We start from the raw sequence: 21,377 nt of genomic DNA on the forward strand, positions 1-21,377 counted from the left end.
CCAGAGCTCTGTCATTTAATAAAGTTGTCTCTCTTACTCAAAGTCTAGTTTCCGAGGAATCATTTTTCCTACAACAAAAGTAATGCTGAGTATTTAACGGAACTGCGCAAGCTATCGAAACACTGCCAGTTTGGAACGGGACTAGCAGATACTTTAAGGGACAAGTTCGTGTGTGGGCTTCAAAGTGAAGGAACCCAGAAACGGCTTCTATCAGAAAAGGATCTTACGCTGGACAAGGCTTTCAGCATTGCAGTATCACACAAAGCAGCAGCACGGGGCACGGCAGAGATACAACAGAGACCACAAGAATATGGCACAAATGAAATGTCATACGGAACAGTGAAGTGCTATTGCTGCGGCAGAACAACACACGACCATAAGGATTGCTGGTTCAAGGACCAAGTGTGCAGACAGTGTGGAAAAGTAGGACACATAGCAAGAGTCTGCAGGTCGGAAAAGAAAACCAGCAGCAAGAAATCTCCACAGGAGAAGTACAAGAAGGTACATAAGGTGACGGAGAGTAGTTCAGGCGAACAGAAAAGTGATACTGACTCTGGAAGCAAGGAGCTGGGTTGTCTGAAACTACATAATGTGATCAAAACTGAGGATCACCAAACTATCTGGGTCACGCTCAAGATAGCCGGAGTCCAAGTGAAAACTCACAATCCCTAACAGTCATAAACCGAAGGGACTACAAGCGGCTATTCTCACATATACCCTTGAGAGATACAGAGATCATCTTGAAGACGTACACGGGGCAAAAAGTCTACCCCAAAGGAAAAATAAGGGTGAACGTTATATATAACGGCAAGGAAACACCAAAAATGGACCTATATGTTTTGCCAGAGGGAGGACCACCACTACTAGGATGTGAATGGATCCGGAAGATACAGCTAGATTGGCATTCCATACAAGCACTGACTGTAGATGCCAAAAAGGATGACGACGTCACACCTGGACGACTGTCAAAAATGCTAACTGACGCACAAGAAGTGTTCCAGGAGGAACTCGTAACACTAAAAGACATAACAGCGATGATCAAAATAGAGGAAAATGCAAGCCCAAAGTTTTTTTAAGGCGATCCGCCCAGCCGTCGAAGCAGAGCTGGAAGGTTTGGAACGTTCAGGAGTACTGTCCAAAGTGGACTGGAGCGAGTGGGCTACACCCATCATTCCTGTAATGAAGAGGTCATTGAGTAATATGCCTGGGGAACCAAAGAAGGTTCGCATCTGTGGGGACTTTAAGGTGACAGTGAACCCAGTCCTTCACACTGTACAATATCCGCTTCCGCGGATTGAAGATATTTTCGCCTCGCTATCTGGAGGGAAACGCTTCACTAAGATTGATCTGGCCCAGGCGTACCTGCAAATGGAGGTAGAAGAAGCCTCGAAACAGTACCTCACGATCAACACTCATAAAGGTCTCTACCAATACAACCGGCTGGTGTTCGGGGTAGCATCAGCTCTGGCTATTTGGCTAAGGGCAATGGATCAAGTCCTGCAAGGGATTCCAGGGACCCAGTGTTATTTGGATGACATCCTGGTCACGGGCGAAAATGACAGTGATCACCTTGCCAACCTGGAGCAGGTGCTCACTCAATTGAAGGAATATGGGCTCCGAGCTAATCGCCACAAATGCGAGTTTTTCCAGAAGCAGATTTCATATTGTGGCCACATTATTGATGAAGAGGGGTTACATAAGTCCCCTGAAAAGATTGAGGCAGTAGTCAAGGCTCCAGCACCGGAAAATGTGTCACAACTGAGGTCGTTCCTCGGGCTGGTGAACTACTACCATAAGTTCTTGCCAAATTTGTCTACCGTACTACACCCACTGAACACCCTACTGCAAACGGGGGTACCATGGAAGTGGAATGACGAATGTAAACGAGCTTTCCAGAAGAGCAAAGAATTGATCACATCAAAAGAGGTGTTGGCTCATTTCAACCCAGCACTACCAATTCGGTTGGCGTGTGATGCATCACCCTATGGCATTGGAGCAGTGCTGTCGCACAAATTCTCGGACAGCTCAGAGAGGCCAATAGCCTTTGCGTCACGATCACTAACCTCAGCCGAGCGTAACTACACCCAGATTGACAGGAAGGCCCTCAGCCTAGTGTGGGGAGTGAAAAAGTTCAACCACTATCTGCACGAGCCGAAGTTCACCTTGCTGACTGACCACCAACCACTTGTCTCCATCTTTAATCCAAAGAAGGGCGTTCCGGTGATGACTGCACATAGGCTACAAAGATGGTCCCTTTTTCTAGGGGCGAACCAATATTAAATCGTGTATAAGGGCACGAAACAGCATGGAAACGCTGATGGGCTATCACGTCTGCCACTGCCTACTGCGGAGGAAGCACCAGCAGTGGACCCTGTCGAAATATTTCATTCGACTATAATTGAATGCTTGCCTGTAACTAACGCTGATATAGAGAAGGAGACCCGAAATGACCCGACACTGTCTCGGGTATATGAGTTGACGGTGAAGGGATGGCCAACACATGGCGACTCACTGTTGCCAGCATTCTCATCCAGAAGAGAACAGCTGTCAGTATGCCAGGGGACCTTGATGTGTGGATCCCGAGTGGTAATTCCACCCAAGTTAAGGAAGAGAGTGCTCAATGAGCTTCACGAAGGCCATCTGGGAGGGGTGAAAATGAAAAGCCTTGCTAGGACTTATGTGTGGTGGCTGGGGATCGATCAGCAAATCGAGGACCTGACAAAGAGCAGCTCAGGATGCCAGAAGGTCCAAAATGCACCACCACATGCCCCTCTACACCCATGGGAGTGGCCCTCATCTCCATGGCAATGGGTGCATATTGATTTTGCTGGTCCATTCATGGACTCAATGTTTTTAATAGTCGTGGATGCGCACTCGAAATGGCCTGAGGTGATCAAAATGTCCTCCACCACCACGGAGAAAACTATTGCAGTCCTACGGACCATTTTTGCCAGGAACGGCTTGCCAGAGCAGATTTGCTCTGATAACAGACCACAGTTTGTGTCCGAGGAGTTTCGAAGATTTATGAAAAGGAATGGGGTAAGGCATTACACATCCACCCCGTATCATCCAGCCACAAATGGATTGGCTGAGAGGTTTGTACAAACCTTTAAGAAAGCGGTAAGGGCCATGTGCGATGACGACATTCCACTGCAGCATAAGGTGGACAATTTCCTGTTAGCCTACAGAAATGCGACACATGCAGTCACCAACCAGACCCCGGCCATGATGTTCTTTAACCGAAGGTTGAGATCTCGTATGGATTTGCTCAGACCAAATGAACGAAGAGATGTTGAGAATAAGCAATTCCAGCACATCAATGAGAAGCCGACAAGGAGCTTCAATGTAGGGCAACCAGTCTTGGCCCGCGACTACTGAACAGAGAAATGGCAACCAGGAACGATATGCACACGGCAGGGGCCACTAATGTACACAGTGGATGTTGGGGAGAACATTGTGAGACTCCATGTTGACCAGATCCTAGAGTCACAGGAACGAGTCGACCCCATGTCTCGCCCATACGTACCTGGTGATGAACCCGACATACCGGTAGCATCTACCTCAGAAACAGTAGCATCGGAAGCTGATGAACCAACTGACGACAGGGGGCCAGAATCGCCTCCGCACCAAGAGCAAGACACTCAGGAAAGGCGCTATTCAGAAAGGATCAGGAAGCCTCCCCAAAGACTGAATTTAGAAATAGACTATTTTCAGTTAAAGTTGCATGTTAAAAGTGTTAATTGTAATTAGTTGATATTTAATTGTTAAATGAATGTTATGGTACTGTTAACCTAAAAGGGGAGGAATTGTACTGTATGCACCTTTAAGGGGAGAACTACTTTTTACAGCTCCTGTATACTGTAGTACCGGCAGTGACCACACCTGTATATAAACCCTGAGTAGGGATCTGTATAGTTAGTTTTAGAGTAACCCTCATCCGGTAAACACCTGTTGATTGTTCCCTGCAGTCTCTTGTCTCATTATTGAAGGAAACTCAACATCAAGATACACGGATCTAACACTATCTGTTCCTCTTATTTTGTCCAGGCTCTTCTGAACCTTCCTCTCTTGTTCCACAAACTTCCAATATATTTTCCGATCTGCACTTCCTCCTAATATCCCTAAATCAACACTTCAGCCTTCGCTTCCTACTACAATCTCTAAAACTTAAGTTGGGTGTCACCTAAGCAAAGCTATCTTTTTTTTTTCAATTGAGAAAAGTAGGTGAAGAGATAAGGTTCATAGCAAAGGACACCAGCAAGGTTAAAAAGAGTCGGAGGGAAAACGAGGTAATTAAGTTTTAAGCCTGAGGATTAAGTTAGAGTTGGACACAGTGCAATAACTCCCAGTTTCAACGCAGTGAGGATTGAGTTACAGTAGCAGATAATTCCATTGGTCCACATTTCAACAGTGTGAGCGTGCAGGAGGAGCAAAGCTTTTAAAATGGTCTGGCATCATAGTTTTTGAACACAACCACTTGCACGGAGTGAATTAGTAACAAAATAGAAGTAATACTTGGAAAGGGAAGACTGGGAATTGTGGTTTTTTAAAAATACTATAAGTGCATTGGTAAAAAAAAATAATCTGCAAGAATCTTAAGAAAACATTAGTCAAAGCCCACAAGTGTAGTCCCATCCTTGTGTTCAAATCCTTCCATGGCCTTGCCCCTATCTCTGTAACCTCTTGCGCACCCCCCACCCCCCCCCCCACTCCTTTGCCCCACCATTGACAGCTGTGCCTTCAGCTGTCTAGGCCCTAAGCTCTAGAATTCCTCCCTAAACCTCTCTGCCTCTCCTCCTTTAAGATGCTGCTTAAATCCTACCTCTTTGACTAAACATTTTGTCACCTGTCCTAGTGTCTCCTTTGGTTAGGTGTCATTTTCTGTTCGATAACGCTCCTGTGAAGTGCCTTGGGACATTTTACTGCGTTAAATGCAAGTTGTTTGAATCTCGCCCCTCCCCAGGGCCCACAATGCCATTACTCTCTACGTATCTGAGATTTGAGTATGGAAATAATGCATTGCTCCAAGGGTTAAGTGATAAATCTGGGCCGTATGACTACTGAATACACTTGAACTGTGATATCATCTGGTGGTGAGATGACATTGAGGTTAATAATTTGAGTAAGTTATGTCCTTAATCTTTGCCCTCTTGTGTAGGGAGTGTCACTTTCTCTTTCCTCCTTCTAGTGTATTCATTTTTTGCGCCATTTCAGATCTGATTTCTGTGGCCTGTAACAGTGCAGTGGGTCAGGTGACAAGGAGGAGGACTGTAAATGCCTTCAAGTTATTATCAAAGGTCACAGGAGGAAAAGAAAGTTATATCAGAGACTGGAGTACATTAGAAAAGGAATAAGACCTGATTCTTTGTACGTGAGGGAGAGCTGAGTGCGGATTGTTTCTAAATACTCGGAGACTGGGTGCTGTTGATCAACATTGTAAGAGGCTTCTGCGATAACTGGTAGGAGACCATCGGTTTGTGTACCTCTTAGAATTTTTTTTGTATTTTCTTCAGATGATTTAAAACTGTCAATGGTCGTACACTGTTTTTAAAATAATGTATGTAGAAATAAAGAGGAATAAATCAAATTCAAATTAGGATCATAAAAGTTCAAAGTTCCGTCGTTGTACTCTTGTTACTGAAAAATTGGGACAATGACACCAAGAAGAAAACTTGAATCATAAGGTGTGATTGCCTGAGGAATCCTAGCCAGAAAATCTTGCTGAATTTTAAGGAACCTACTTCTGCTGAATGGTAGGAAAAGTTTCACCAAGACTGACTGACTGATGGCCCAAGGATGATGTGCACCCCTGTCTCCCCATATGTGTCAGCCTCCCCCGTCTCACACTGTGACTCAGTGGGTAACACTCTCCCCTCTGAGTCAGAAGGTCGTAGGTTCAAGCCCCACTCCACACACTTGAGCTCAAAATCCAGGCCGACACTCCAGTGCAGGACTCGGGGTGTCCTGCACTGTTGGAGGTGCCATCTTTCAGGTGAGACGTTAAACTGAGGCCCCGTCTGCCCTCTCGGGTGGATGTAAAAGATCCCTTGACACTATTTTGAAGAAGAGCAGGGGAGTTCTTCCCCAGGTGTCCTGGCCAATATTTATCCCTCAACCAACATCACTGAAACAGATTATCTGGTCATTATCACATTGCTGTTTGTGGGAGCTTGCTATGTGCAAATTGACTGCCATGTTTCATACATTACAACTGACTACGCTTCAAAGGTACTTCATTGGCTGTAAAGTGCTTTGGGACGTCCTGAGATCGTGAAAGGCGCTATACAAATGAGAGTCATTGGTGATTTTGCCATCCTTTGATTTTTAAAATCTTTGTGCTTTAAATCAGCAAAGGAATGCTTGGAAAAGTAAGTGATCCGTATGGTATGAAGCAAATGAATTAATTAACACACACAGCTGAAGCATTATGGGTTAATGATTTATATCAACGTACCTCGTACTGGGAATCAATAAGTCGTCCAAACCAGTAACCCGATGTTATCAGGACTCACTGAACATTTATTTTACAGAAAGGAACACAAAAAACGAATGAATTCATTATTTGATGATGAAAAACCCTTTTTACATTTAAATATCCAATGCTCAGATGAATCATGTCCTGAAAAATGTTAATCTTCCCACTAATTGTCAAATTATTACTTGTGGACGTTGGTACAGTGTAGCCATGAGAAATTAAGGGCAAAGGACCTACTCCCAGGCCCCTCCTGATACTGTTGTAACTGGCTGTAGGGCAGACTTGAATGTAGTCTGGGATGACTCGCCCATTGTTTATTCTCTCCCTCCCAACCTGGAGGATACAGTCCATAATGAAAGCATTGGACCTGGTTTCCTGTACACTATCACTGGTGGAAGTGTGAGGTCTGTGTATTATACACTACCCCGGTGTAAGAATGGGGTCTGTGTATTGTACACTACCTCTGGTGGAAGAATGGGGTCTGTGTATTGTACACTACCTCTGCGGGAAGAATGGGGTCTGTGTATTGTACACGACCCCTGGTGAAAGAATGGGGTCTGTGTATTTTACACTACCCCTGGCAGAAGAATGGGGTCTGTGTATTTTACACTACCCCTGGTGGAAGAGTGGGGTCTGTGTATTTTACACTACCCCTGGTGGAAGAGTGGGGTCTGTGTATTTTACACTACCCCTGGTGGAAGAGTGGGGTCTGTGTATTTTACACTATCCCTGGTGGAAGAATGGAGTCTGTGTATTTTACACTACCCCTGGTGGAAGAATGGGGTCTGTGTATTTTACACTACTCCTGGTGGAAGAATGGGGTCTGTGTATTTTACACTACCCCTGGTGGAAGAATGGGGTCTGTGTATTTTACACTACTCCTGGTGGAAGAATGGGGTCTGTGTATTGTAAACTACCCCTGGTGGAAGAATGGGGTCTGTGTATTTTACACTACCCCTGGTGGAAGAATGGGGTCTGTGTATTTTACACTACTCCTGGTGGAAGAATGGGGTCTGTGTATTGTAAACTACCCCTGGTGGAAGAATGGGGTCTGTGTATTTTACACTACCCCTGGTGGAAGAATGTAGTCTGTGTATTTTACACTACCCCTGGTGGAAGAATGGGGTCTGTGTATTGTACACTACCCCTGGTGGAAGAATGGGGTCTGTGTATTGTACACTACCTCTGGTGGAAGAATGTAGTCTGTGTATTTTACACTACCCCTGGTGGAAGAATGGGGTCTGTGTATTTTACACTACCCCTGGTGGAAGAATGGGGTATGTGTATTGTACACTACCCCTGGTGGAAGAATGGGGTATGTGTATTGTACACTACCTCTGGTGGAAGAATGGGGTCTGTGTATTTTACACTACCCCTGGTGGAAGAATGGGGTATGTGTATTGTACACTACCCCTGGTGGAAGAATGGGGTCTGTGTATTTTACACTACCCCTGGTGGAAGAATGGGGTATGTGTATTGTACACTACCCCTGGTGGAAGAATGGGGTATGTGTATTGTACACTACCTCTGGTGGAAGAATGGGGTCTGTGTATTGTACACTACCCCTGGTGGAAGAATGGGGTCTGTGTATTTTACACTACCCCTGGTGGAAGAATGGGGTCTGTGTATTTTACACTACCCCTGGTGGAAGAATGGGGTATGTGTATTGTACACTACCCCTGGTGGAAGAATGGGGTCTGTGTATTGTACACTACCCCTGGTGGAAGAATGGGGTCTGTTTATTGTACACTACCTCTGGTGGAAGAATGGGGTCTGTGTATTGTACACTACCTCTGGTGGAAGAATGGGGTCTGTGTATTGTATACTACCCCTGGTGAAAGAATGGGGTCTGTGTATTCTGATGCTCCCTCTGCTGTCTACCTAGTAAGGACTCAAACTCACACCTGTCAGTTGTGTAATTACCAACTAGTGACTATCCTTGATGACCTGCCTGGTGGTAGAAATTCAGAACCAAGTCAACCTTCTGTGGCGATCCTGGAAACCTGATGCCTAAACTAGGCCGGTCCATCATACCCTAGTGCCCTGTTAATAATTGACCAACTGGACTGGCTCCTGAATGGACCTGGAGGGGTAGAACTACATTACAACAGTGACTACACTTCAAAAGGTACTTCATGGGCTGTAAAGTGCTTTGGGATGATCTGAGGTCATGAAAGGTGCTATATAAATGCAAATTCTTTCTTTTACCACACTTGCACTTACACTAGTACACACTCCTTATAGCACATATGACAAGTGCTATACCACACTTACACCCACAGATTTATAGGGATTATTTTGGTGAAAGGGTGAAGACAGGCACTAAGTGGGTGCTGTGCTAATAAGACATGCCTGTTTGAAAATCTGGTTTTAGCACACAAGTCTGGGCCTAATTGCTGATTAACATAATTTGAACTTGCCTGGAGGTGCTAAAACAGACACATGCAGGTTTAGCACTCAAGCACTGATTAAAAGCAATTTTCATGGAGCAATATATCTGGGCTTACATAAAAAAAAATATATATATCTGGGCTCCACTCACCCACTTCCACTGAAGCTGTGGAGTGTGCTGGCTGACACACAACACCACGTTTCAGGATGGCTCAGGGACTGAGGGAGAGAACACACAGGTTCCCTGATGTGTCACTGGAGGTCCTGGTGGAGGAGGAGGAGGAAAGGATTCCACCTCACACTCCTGTCCCTCTCTCCTGCAGAAGCTCGTGCTGCTCTGCCTAGCCTCGTGTCCTCCTCCCATTCCTCCTGCAGACCAAGGGGGACCCCAGCAAGGTGCCCATGACCAAACACACCCTTTCACCTGGTGACTCCTATAAGCATTCTTCCACGGAAGCTCAGCGTAAACTCGAGGAACAGCACCTCATCTTCCGATTAGGCACTTTACAGCCTTCCGGACTCAATATCGAGTTCAACAATTTCAGATCATAACCTTGGCCCCTATTACATTTTTACTTATATTTTTTATCTACCCCTTTGTTTTGGTTTTTCCCTCCCCCCCCCCCCTTTCCTTTTTTTTCTCTCTCCCACATGGCAGCTGTCTCTCATTCTGCCAGAACATTTCACACCTAATCGAGAGCCGTCTTTTGTCTCCACTAGTCCTATCACCATCTCGTCTCGTTTTGAATACCTCTTAATGTCTCTTCACTTCTTTTGTTCTCTCCCAGCCCTGCCTTCGATCTATTTCATTTCCTTTCAAGTTTTGAAAAAGGGTTTTGACCCGAAATGTCGACTCTAATTTCTCTCCACGGATGTTGCCTGGCCTGCTGAGTTTTTCCAGCATTTTCTGTTGTGACTCATATAAGGTGTCCAATAAGGTAGAGTAGCACAGCATGCACTCTTTTTAGGTGAAGTCCTCACAGAATTTCCAGAATAAATGTTGATGAAACCTTGACAAACTGCTGCAGAAAGTCTCCCGATGTGTTTCAAAAGTCCTTTTCAAACCTCCAGCAGCAAGTGAACAGTAAAAGTAGCCTTTAATTAGCACTCAAAATCCTCAGCAATGACTTGTTTACTCCTGTTCAGCTGGTCGCTGTTGGGAGAGGATGTTAATTGAAGCGTTAGCCACCAACCTCTTTAATGAGCGCCAGCAGGCAATTTAATTGGCAATCAGCCCCTTAACGATCCTCCGGGTGGCCATTCCTAGTGTGCGCTTCAACTCCTTTACCAAGATGGCGTCCTGCACTAAACAAGGGCTTAATCGGTGTTGCAGCACAAGGCCCTTGGCCACCTCGAAGCTCTATAGCGCCTAAAGTATCTGGGGAAAATCACCCCTACAGCATATGACAAGTGCTGTACCACACTTACACTCAGGTACACACACCTTAAAGCTAGCAAAGGAGCAAATAGGGACAGGTGCACACATAGGCTGGAATTTTCTTTACTGGGCGGGTCTGGTGTGGGCGGTCGTCGTGGCGGGATGCGACCCCGTTCTTGCTTCCATTCCGCTGCAGAAATTGACGTTGCGCTAATGGGGCCTATTAAGCCCGCCTTGCGCGTTAGCTAGCCCTATTAAATGGTGCGGGTCTGATGACATCATCCATGACGCATTTTCAGCTGGGATATTTAAAGGGCCATGGCCACATTCATTTAGCCACCCCTCACGCTCAGCCTCATCCTAATGCAATCATACCAACTAACAACACACAAGGAGCCCACTTGGCATTGCCACCCCACTCCATCATAGTCCCCCATTAAAGATGTAATCCATCCATTCCTTACACTCATTCCATCACTCTCACTCAACCTTCTCTTTTTTCCCTCTTTGCAGGAAAAGAGAGCGCACAATAAGAGGGAGAAAGAGAGAACTGGAGGTGGCCCTCCATCATTTGCCACCCACACAACAACAGAGGAGGCTGCCTTAGAAGTATCAGGAGTGGCCGAGTAGCTGGAGGTGGGAGACGGAGAGAGGGGGGCATCTCAGCAACCTGGTGACAGAATTACATATCATACAGCTACATCAGTCAGTCATATGGGGGCTGATGTCAGCAACCATTGAATGGTCATCATGTGAAAAATGGTGTCTGTACCCATTCTTCATTTGACATATCAAACTCATCTCTTTACTCTGCCACAGGTTCATTAAAAGCCCCCCCCCCCCACTGTCCAGGAGGAAGAGGAAGATGACTCCTCAGAGGAGCCTCCAGCCTCTGAGGGTGCACCGTCACCAGACATAAGCGCACCCAGACCAGCACAGAAACACACACCTCGGTGGGTGCCACAGTATATAGAGTAGTGTTGTCACCAGGTCCATCACAAGTGAGCAAGAGCAGATGGTGGAGACAGGGACAGCAGTGGAGACTCCTCGCTGGAGGGCACATGACGCTCCCAGCTCTGCTCAGCTGCATGCAGACGCTGAGCCTCGGGGGCCATCCAGAAAGAGGGCGATCCTGGAGGTACAGGAAGAATTGCAGGGGGCTCTGACAGGTTTTGTGACTGTGATGTCTGCAAATGTTTAGCAAATGGAGGAGTCCATCTCCAACATGAACACCACCGTGTTGCAGGCGATGGTGACTGTAGGCTCCTCCATTGAAAGGATGGCCACCTGCATGGAGCAGCTAAAGCGCCACTCACAGGAGCACATGGTCTCTATGGAGAATAGATGGTCATCTATGGCGAATAGATGGCAGAGGCTCATAGACCTCCTCTCTAGGAGGGATGTCATCGTAGACGTGGGTCCTCATGGCCCCACTGATGTGCAGCAAGGTGCTCTCCAGCTCCTTGCTAGCAAGGAAGTGCAGGTGGCCCATGAGAGTGATGACGGTGAGAGGGGACATGGAAGTGTGGGCTCCTCTCAAAGCACTTACATTTCTCCCCCGTTGCCACTCCCTCAGTCAGAGCCTCAGATGCCTCCTCGGACAGCGATGGCCAATTTTCCCCCTCACAGTCGCAGGAGGATCAGACTTTGGCGGGGCCATCAGAGGCTCCAAAACCCAGAGGACGTCTGCCAAGAGTGTCTAAGTAGTCGCAGCAGGGAAGCAAGCAGGCTGCCTCTACCTCTGCTGAAGCCACAGGGGTAGTACCTCGTAGCAGCATGCGTAAGAGAAAGATGATTCACAAGGGTAGCCACTTGGGTGTTTTATTCAATGTTAATGTCAAGTTTCCGTTAATGTGATGTCAACCATAAAAATTTTTATTTTCACCACTTTGTGTTCTTGGACAAATTTGTGTGCACCTTTGGAAGTGACTTAGTGAGTTGCAGTGAATGGTGAGACATAACGATACCTCCAGCAATGGTGGTCAGTGTGAAAGGAATGGCTTGGTCATTGTAGGGATGATTTATGGTGTGGCTGTGGGGTGGTGCCAATCTGGCACAGCATGTGGCAGCCATATGGGTATACTGCATAAAGTTAAGTAAATCTGGCCATGATGAGGCCATCCCTGGCCTCCCGGGCAGCAATGTGCTCAGGTGCTGGTGGGATCTGGGCCGCAGGTTCCTCCAGCTCCTGCTCCTCCTTGTCTTCCACCTGATGCTCCTCCTCCTCCTACTGCTCCTCCTCTTCTGAAGAGGCTGTGCACTCAGTGCCTTGCTCCTCATGCAGCGCTAATCTTTGCTGCTGCACTATGTTGTACAGGGCGCAGCAGACCACGATGATTCTGGAGACCCTGACTGGTGTGTACTGAAGGGCTCCTCCAGATCTGTCAAGGCATCTGAAGCGCATTTTGAGCATGCCTATTGTCTGCTCCATGACACATCTGGTGGACATGTAGCTTTCATTATATCTCTCCTTGGCCTCAGTACTTGTCCTCCTCAAGGGTGTCATGAGCCACATCTTCAGTGGATAGCCCTTGTCTCCAAGCAGCCGGCCGGAAAGTCTTTTTGGAGAAGTGAAGAGCTGAGGGAGGGTGGACTGGTGAAGGACGAAAGAGTCATGGCAGCTGCCAGGGAATTTGGCGCACACATGAATGATGATCGCCCTATAGTTGCAGACCAGCTGCACATTGAGGGAGTGGAAGCCCTTGCAGTTGACAAAGACTCCTCGGTTATGATGGGGTGCCCTGATGGCCACGTGTGTGCAGTCGATGAAGCCCTGCACCCGTGGGAAGCCAGCCAGAGTGGCAAAGCCGAGCTCTCGCTCAGTCACACAGGCTTCATCAGTGGCAAAGTTGATATAATTGGCTGACTTGTCAAAGAGGGCATCGGTGACCCATGTGATACATCTGTGGACGGCCGACTGCGAGATGTCACAAATGTCTGCTGCAGATCCCTGGAAGGAACCTGAGGCGAAGAAGTTAAGGGCACTGGTGACTGACCGCCACTGGTAAGGCGTGTCCACCCGCTCCTCTGGGCTGCCGGTCTTGCTGCAGCAATGTGCAAATGTCTGCGATGACCTGGCGTGATAGCCTGAGCCTCCTGTGGCACTGCTGCTGAGTCATGTTGTGGAAGCTCATCCTCTGCCTGTATACCCTGTGTTGGGGGTACCGCCTCCGGCGCAATGCAGCCCTGCGCTGATGCCCTCTGTCCTGTGCAGCATTAGGTGGTTGAGGAGAAGGTTGGTGTTGTTGTTGGTGTGCCTGGTGCTGCTGGTGTTGGGGCCCATCGTGGTTTGATTCTGAGGACCAAGGTGAGACAATATAAATGGCACCCATGCTGATGGAATAGATGGCAGGTCAAGTAGAGATGAGAGAAGCAATCTGCCAATGGTGTGATAGGTTGTACCAATGAGGTGAGACAGGATGGTGACTTTGCTGGAAACACTTGCACCCCGTAGAAAGCTAAATCTGTGCTGGGAATGCAGTCAGCAACAGCTTCTGCCTGAGGAAAGTGACCAGCTGTGATGTGGGAGTTTTTATACTACATTTCATGCTGTCAACTAATCAGCTGGCACAATGGCCACTCAACTCCCGTCTCAGGCTGACAGATGTGGCTCCTAAGCTGCGTGAATCCCGTGGGCAGCCAGAGAAGTTTGAAAAGTAGGCTGAAAAAGGTACTTAAGGTCCGACAACAAGGTGATAATGATTTAAATTAGCTCGCTTGCCTCTGCCATTCGAGTCGCTGCCACAACGTCAAACACGCCCGAGGGAAAGGCACATGGGGGTGGGACGGCGGCGGGTTACCCACCCACTCCAACTTATTTCCAATTTCCCACCCAGCCCGCCTCCAATTGCGCCTGCACAGACCCCAGAAAATTCTGGCCATAGATTTTATTTGATCTCAGTTATCAGTTATTTTAAGATTGGAGAACAGAAAAAATTATGTAAGAATAACTAAGGTAATTAAGAGAAACAGATTTTGTTTACTCTATATCTGTTGTAGAAATCAGCACCGACTCATCTGTCAAAAATCTCCAGCTAGCACTCCCTTTTATGAGTTACAGTAAAGCAGAACTTTAGACTGTTCCCGGAGCCATTATCAAAAGTGTTATAACAACAACAACAGCAACTTGTATTTATATAGTGCCTTTAACGTAGTAAAACTTCCCAAGGCGCTCCACAGGAAGCAGATTCAATAGTAACTTTCAAAAGGTAATTGGATAATTACTTGAACAGGAGAAATCTGCAGTGCTATAGGGGAAAGAGCAGGGAAGCGGGACTAATTGGATAGCTCTATCAAAGAGCTGGCACAGGCACAGTGGGCCGAATGGCCTCCTGTGTTATAAGGCTCTATGTATTCCAATTTTGAACTTGGAGCCTTGGTGGTGCTGAAAGAGTCAGTGTGCCAGAATCGTGGCATCAGTCGGTGAACTCCTCCCTGTCCCCAAACGGCTGTATTTATGTCCTGTGAAACCCTTGCACATTACTGATAAATTAAAATAAACAGTGACTTGAATAAAACACTAACAAAAGCCATTACTCTTGTCACTGGTTCAACCTCCTCCTCCTCCTCTCACTGGAAGGTTAACAGACATTACTATAGAGTAACCACAATGAACGCTGTGTATTCAAAGACCAATAACTTCTGAAGCTTTCACAGTGGCAGACAGAGTGCTGTGTTGGTGGGGTGATGAGATCCTGAGTTCTGTCGGCATTGATCGAAGTGATGTAGCTGTCCCTTCATTATGTCGTGTCTCCAACCCGCAGGTCAGGATGGACGAGGAGTTTGAGAAAGGCCGCATCAAGGAGCTTCAGCAGCAACGGATGACTGTGCAGACAAAAACCTTCACCAACTGGATAAACCAGATGTTTTCAAAAAACCAGGTGAGAAGCAGTTCCCAGGGAGAGGGGCGAGTCCCGCGGAGAGCGGGAGAGACCCGGGGAGAGGGGGCGAGTCCCGGGGAGAGTCCAGGGGAGGGGGGACGAGTCCCGGGGAGAGAAGCAGTTCCCGGGGAGAGGGGGCGAGTCCCGGGGAGAGTCCCGGGGAGAGGGGGCGAGTCCCGGGGAGAGTCCCGAGGAGAGGGGGTGAGTCCCAGGGAGAGGGGGCGAGTCCCGGGGAGAGGGGGCGAGTCCCGGGGAGAGTCCCGAGGAGAGGGGGCGAGTCCCGGGGAGAGGGGGCGAGTCCCGGGGAGAGGGGCCGAGTCCCGGGGAGAGGGGCCGAGTCCCGGGGAGAGGGGGCGGGTCCCGGGGAGAGTCCCGGGGAGAGGGGGCGAGTCCGGAGGAGAGTCCTGGGGAGAGGGGGCGAGTCCCGGGGAGAGGGGGCGGGGCCCGGGGAGAGTCCCGGGGAGAGGGGGCGGGGCCCGGGGAGAGTCCCGGGGAGAGGGGGCAGGTCCCGGGGAGAGTCCCGGGGAGAGGGGGCGAGTCCCGGGGAGAGTCCCGGGGAGAGGGGGGCGAGTCCCGGGGAGAGGGGGGCGAGTCCCGGGGAGAGGGGGTGAGTCCCGGGGAGAGTCCCGGGGAGAGGGGCCGAGTCCCGGGGAGAGGGGGCGAGTCCCGGGGAGAGGGGGCGGGTCCCGGGGAGAGGGGGCGAGTCCGGAGGAGAGTCCCGGGGAGAGGGGGCGAGTCCCGGGGAGAGGGGGCGGGGCCCGGGGAGAGTCCTGGGGAGAGGGGGCGGGGCCCGGGGAGAGTCCCGGGGAGAGGGGGCGGGGCCCGGGGAGAGTCCCGGGGAGAGGGGGCAGGTCCCGGGGAGAGTCCCGGGGAGAGGGGGCGAGTCCCGGGGAGAGGGGGCGAGTCCCGGGGAGAGTCCCGGGGAGAGGAGGCGAGTCCCGGGGAGAGTCCCGGGGAGGGGGGACGAGTCCCGGGGAGAGAAGCAGTTCCCGGGGAGAGGGGGCGAGTCCCGGGGAGAGTCCCCGGGAGAGGGGGAGAGTCCCGGGGAGAGGGGGTGAGTCCCGGGGAGAGTCCCGAGGAGAGGGGGTGAGTCCCGGGGAGAGGGGGAGAGTCCCGGGGAGAGGGGGCGAGTCCCGGGGAGAGTCCCGAGGAGAGGGGGCGAGTCCCGGGGAGAGGGGGCGAGTCCCGGGGAGAGTCCCGAGGAGAGGGGGTGAGTCCCGGGGAGAGGGGGCGAGTCCCGGGGAGAGTCCCGGGGAGAGGGGCCGAGTCCCGGGGAGAGGGGGCGAGTCCCGGGGAGAGGGGGCGGGTCCCGGGGAGAGTCCCGGGGAGAGGGGGCGAGTCCGGAGGAGAGTCCTGGGGAGAGGGGGCGGGGCCCGGGGAGAGTCCCAGGGAGAGGGGGCGGGGCCCGGGGAGAGTCCCGGGGAGAGGGGGCAGGTCACGGGGAGAGTCCCGGGGAGAGGGGGCGAGTCCCGGGGAGAGGGGGCGAGTCCCGGGGAGAGTCCCGGGGAGAGGAGGCGAGTCCCGGGGAGAGTCCCGGGGAGAGGGGGGCGAGTCCCGGGGAGAGGGGGGCGAGTCCCGGGGAGAGGGGGTGAGTCCCGGGTAGAGTCCCGGGGAGAGGGGCGAGTCCCGGGGAGAGTCCCGGGGAGAGGGGCCGAGTCCCGGGGAGAGGGGGGCGGGTCCCGGGGAGAGTCCCGGGGAGAGGGGGCGAGTCCGGAGGAGAGTCCCGGGGAGCGGGGGCGAGTCCCGGGGAGAGGGGGCGGGGCCCGGGGAGAGTCCCGGGGAGAGGGGGCGGGGCCCGGGGAGAGTCCCGGGGAGAGGGGGCAGGTCCTGGGGAGAGTCCCGGGGAGAGGGGGCGAGTCCCGGGGAGAGGGGGCGAGTCCCGGGGAGAGTCCCGGGGAGAGGAGGCGAGTCCCGGGGAGAGTCCCGGGGAGAGGGGGGCGAGTCCCGGGGAGAGGGGGGCGAGTCCCGGGGAAAGGGGGTGAGTCCCGGGTAGAGTCCCGGGGAGAGGGGGCGAATCCCGGGGAGAGGGGTGCGAGTCTCGGGGTGAGGGGGGCAAGTCCCGGGGTGAGGGGGGCGAGTCCCGGGGAGAGGGGGGCGAGTCCCGGGGAGAGTCCCGGGGAGATGGGGCGAGTCCTGGGGAGAGGGGGCGAGTCCAAGGGAGAGGGGGCGAGTCCCGGGGAGAGTCCTGGGGAGAGGTGGCGAGTCCCGGGGAGAGGGGGCGAGTCCCAGGGAGAGGGAATAATAGGCTGCCATTTTTAATGTGTCAGTGTTACAACACTCTGCACCATGCAATAGAAGGGTGCAAGTTAACTCCTTGCATTCCCCGTATGGGGGTTCTGGATCTTGGCGATGTCACTGGATATAGTTGCAGTGTGGAGCCGGGGAAGAGGAGTGTCAAGCCGAAACCCAAGTCTCCCATCAATAAATATGGAGTAGAGGACAGGTTCAATCCCGGTGACTGGGCCTGTGTGATGTGCGGGGTAGAGGACAGGTTCAATCCCAGTGACTGGGCCTGTCGGATGTGTGGGGTAGAGGACAGGTTCAATCCCAGTGACTGGGCCTGTGTGATGTGTGGGGTAGAGGACAGGTTCAATCACAGTGACTGGGCCTGTGTGATGTGTGGGGTAGAGGACAGGTTCAATCCCAGTGACTGGGCCTGTCGGATGTGTGGGGTAGAGGACAGGTTCAATCCCAGTGACTGGGCCTGTCGGATGTGTTGGGTAGAGGACAGGTTCAATCCCAGTGACTGGGCCTGTCGGATGTGTGGGGTAGAGGACAGGTTCAATCCCAGTGACTGGGCCTGTCGGATGTGTGGGGTAGAGGACAGGTTCAATCCCAGTGACTGGGCCTGTGTAATGTGTGGGGTAGAGGACAGGTTCAATCCCAGTGACTGGGCCTGTGTAAAGTGTGGGGTAGAGGACAGGTTCAATCCCGGTGACTGGGCCTGTGTGATGTGTGGGATAGAGGACAGGTTCAATCCCAGTGACTGGGCCTGTGTGATGTGTGGGGTAGAGGACAGGTTCAATCCCAGTGACTGGGCCTGTCTGATGTGTGGGGTAGAGGACAGGTTCAATCCCAGTGACTGGGCCTGTCGGATGTGTGGGGTAGAGGACAGGTTCAATCCCGGTGACTCGGCCTGTGTGATGTGTGGGGTAGAGGACAGGTTCAATCCCAGTGACTGGGTCTGTGTGATGTGTGGGGTAGAGGACAGGTTCAATCACAGTGACTGGGCCTGTGTGATGTGTGGGGTAGAGGACAGGTTCAATCCCAGTGACTGGGTCTGTGTGATGTGTGGGGTAGAGGACAGGTTCAATCACAGTGACTGGGCCTGTGTGATGTGTGGGGTAGAGGACAGGTTCAATCACAGTGACTGGGTCTGTGTGATGTGTCGGGTAGAGGACAGGTTCAATCACAGTGACTGGGCCTGTGTGATGTGTAGGGTAGAGGACAGGTTCAATCCCAGTGACTGGGCCTGTGTGATGTGTGGGGTAGAGGACAGGTTCAATCCCAGTGACTGGGCCTGTGTAATGTGTGGGGTAGAGGACAGGTTCAATCCCAGTGACTGGGCCTGTGTGATGTGTGGGGTAGAGGACAGGTTCAATCCCAGTGACTGGGCCTGTGTGATGTGTGGGGTAGAGGACACGTTCCATCCCAGTGTCTGGGCCTGTGTGATGTGTGGGGTAGAGGACAGGTTCAATCCCGGTGACTGGGCCTGTGTGCTGTGTGGGGTAGAGGACAGGTTCAATCCCAGTGACTGGGCCTGTGTGATGTGTGGGGTAGAGGACAGGCTCAATCCCGGTGACTGGGCCTGTGTGATGTGTGGGGTAGAGGACAGGTTCAATCCCAGTGACTGGGCCTGTGTGATGTGTGGGGTAGAGGACAGGTTCAATCCCAGTGACTGGGCCTGTTGGATGTGTGGGGTAGAGGACAGGTTCAATCCCAGTGACTGGGCCTGTGTGATGTGTGGGGTAGAGGACAGGTTCAATCCCGGTGACTGGGCCTGTGTGATGTGTGGGGTAGAGGACAGGTTCAATCCCAGTGACTCGGCCTGTGTGATGTGTGGGGTAGAGGACAGGTTCAATCCCAGTGACTGGGCCTGTGTGATGTGTGGGGTAGAGGACAGGCTCAATCCCGGTGACTGGGCCTGTGTGATGTGTGGGGTAGAGGACAGGCTCAATCCCAGTGACTGGGCCTGTTGGATGTGTGGGGTAGAGGACAGGTTCAATCCCAGTGACTGGGCCTGTGTGATGTGTGGGGTAGAGGACAGGTTCAATCCCAGTGACTGGGCCTGTCGGATGTGTGGGGTAGAGGACAGGTTCAATCCCAGTGACTGGGCCTGTGTGATGTGTGGGGTAGAGGACAGGTTCAATCCCAGTGACTGGACCTGTTGGATGTGTGGGGTAGAGGACAGGCTCAATCCCAGTGACTGGGCCTGTCGGATGTGTGGGGTAGAGGACAGGTTCAATCCCGGTAACTGGGCCTGTGTGATGTGTGGGGTAGAAGACAGGTTCAATCCCAGTGACTGGGCCTGTTGGATGTGTGGGGTAGAGGACAGGTTCAATCCCGGTGACTGGGCCTATCTGAGGTTTTGTGCAGGGACCGTGGGACTGTAGATTTATGCAGTACTACTCCAGCTCCATAAATGTGGCACTAAACGTGATAAACAGCAGTTTCATATCCATATAAAGCATAGAATCAGCAGACATTGTGGCTGATAAAACAATAAAATTGACAATATTCCAGAAAGGAATGTGGTTTTGGAATAATACAAGGATATCATATACCGGGTGAATCAGCTGCTGAGGGCAGACTCAGTGCTGTAATCGTGTAAGAGACATTGCTGAAATGCCAGTTTGATCTCAAGATAGTGGTTGTTAACAATTAGAAACACTATTTTAGTAATTGACAGATTTGGGACTCTTGCATCATATGAAGTGAAACAGTTGTCCGGAGCCTTAATTTTCTTCATAGTTTTGGCCATGGTTCAGTGGTAGCACTCTCGCTTTTGAGTCAGAAGGTCGTGGGGTCAAGCCCCACTCCAAAGACTTGATCACATAATCCAGGCTCACAGTTCAGTGCAGTACTGAGGGAGTGCTGCACTATTGCAGCTGGGTCACTTTTATCTAACAGATAACTTAGCAGGAGGTCATCAGCATCAAGGTTGGGAAAGTGCTTGAAAGTAAAAGTACAATATGGAGTAGGCAGGTAGCACATAGTGGATTAGCACACTGCTCTCTGGGACCTGGGTTCAAATACAGCACAGGGGCAAAAGCCTCAACACTCTCCAACGGCTGTAAAGGTAAATATATGTGAAATGGGTTTGGCCGATGTCAGGGCAGTGTCCTAGGCCCAACCATCTTCAGCTGCTTCATCAGTCACCTTCCCTCCAACATAAGATCAAAAATGATAATGTTTGCTGATGACTGCACAGTGTTCAGTGCCATTTGCAAATCCTCAGATAATGAAGCTGTCCATGCCTGCATGCAGCAAGACCTGGACAACATTCAGGCTTGGGCTGATAAGTGGCAGGTAACATTTGCGCCACACAAGTGCCAGGCAATGACTATCTCCAACAAGCGAGCGTCTAACCACCACTCCTTGACATTCAATGGCATTACCATCGCTGAATCCCCCACCATCAATATCCTGGGGGTCACCATTGACCAGAAACTTAACTGGACCAGCCACACAAATACTGTGGCAACAAGAGCAGGTCAGAGGCTGGATATTCTGCGGCGAGTGTCTCACCTCCTGACTCCCCAAAACCTTTCCACCATCTACAAGGGAGAAGTCAGGAGTGTGATGGAATACTCTCCACTTGCCTGGATGAGTGCAGCTCCAATAACACTCGAGAAGCTTGACACCATCCAAGACAAAGCAGCCCGCTTGATTGGCACCCCATCCACCACCTTAAACATTCACTCCCTCCACCACCGGCGCACTGTGGCTGCAGTGTGTACCATCTACAAGATGCACTGCAGCAACTCACCAAGGCTTCTTCAGCAGCACCTCCCAAACCCGCAACCTCTTCCACCTAGAAGGACAAGGGCAGCAGGCACATGGGAACACCACCACCTCCAAGTTCCCCTCCAAGTCACACACCATCCTGACTTGGAAGTATATCATTGCTGGGTCAAAATCCTGGAACTCCCTCCTTAACAGCACAGTGGGAGTACCTTCACCACACGGACTGCAGCGGTTCAAGAAGGCAGCTCATCACCACCTTCTCAAGGGCAACTAGGGATGGGCAATA

At 51.2% G+C, this 21,377-nt stretch overlaps 1 protein-coding gene across 1 annotated transcript in view; it reads left to right on the plus strand.

The window, feature by feature from the left end:
• The first annotated feature begins 5,227 nt into the window (after positions 1-5,227).
• sptbn5 (spectrin, beta, non-erythrocytic 5) overlaps positions 5,228-21,377 on the plus strand; it is a 781,023-nt gene continuing 764,873 nt past the window's right edge. Inside the window, 2 exon segments of the mRNA XM_086003837.1 lie at positions 5,228-5,459; positions 15,008-15,124. Coding sequence (XP_085859963.1) covers positions 15,014-15,124 — 111 coding nt within the window. The 5' untranslated portion in view covers positions 5,228-5,459; positions 15,008-15,013.

Source organism: Somniosus microcephalus, chromosome 12 (assembly GCF_052327205.1).
Source record: "Somniosus microcephalus isolate GS21.2 chromosome 12, FLI_Smic_1.0, whole genome shotgun sequence".
NCBI lineage: Eukaryota > Metazoa > Chordata > Chondrichthyes > Squaliformes > Somniosidae > Somniosus > Somniosus microcephalus.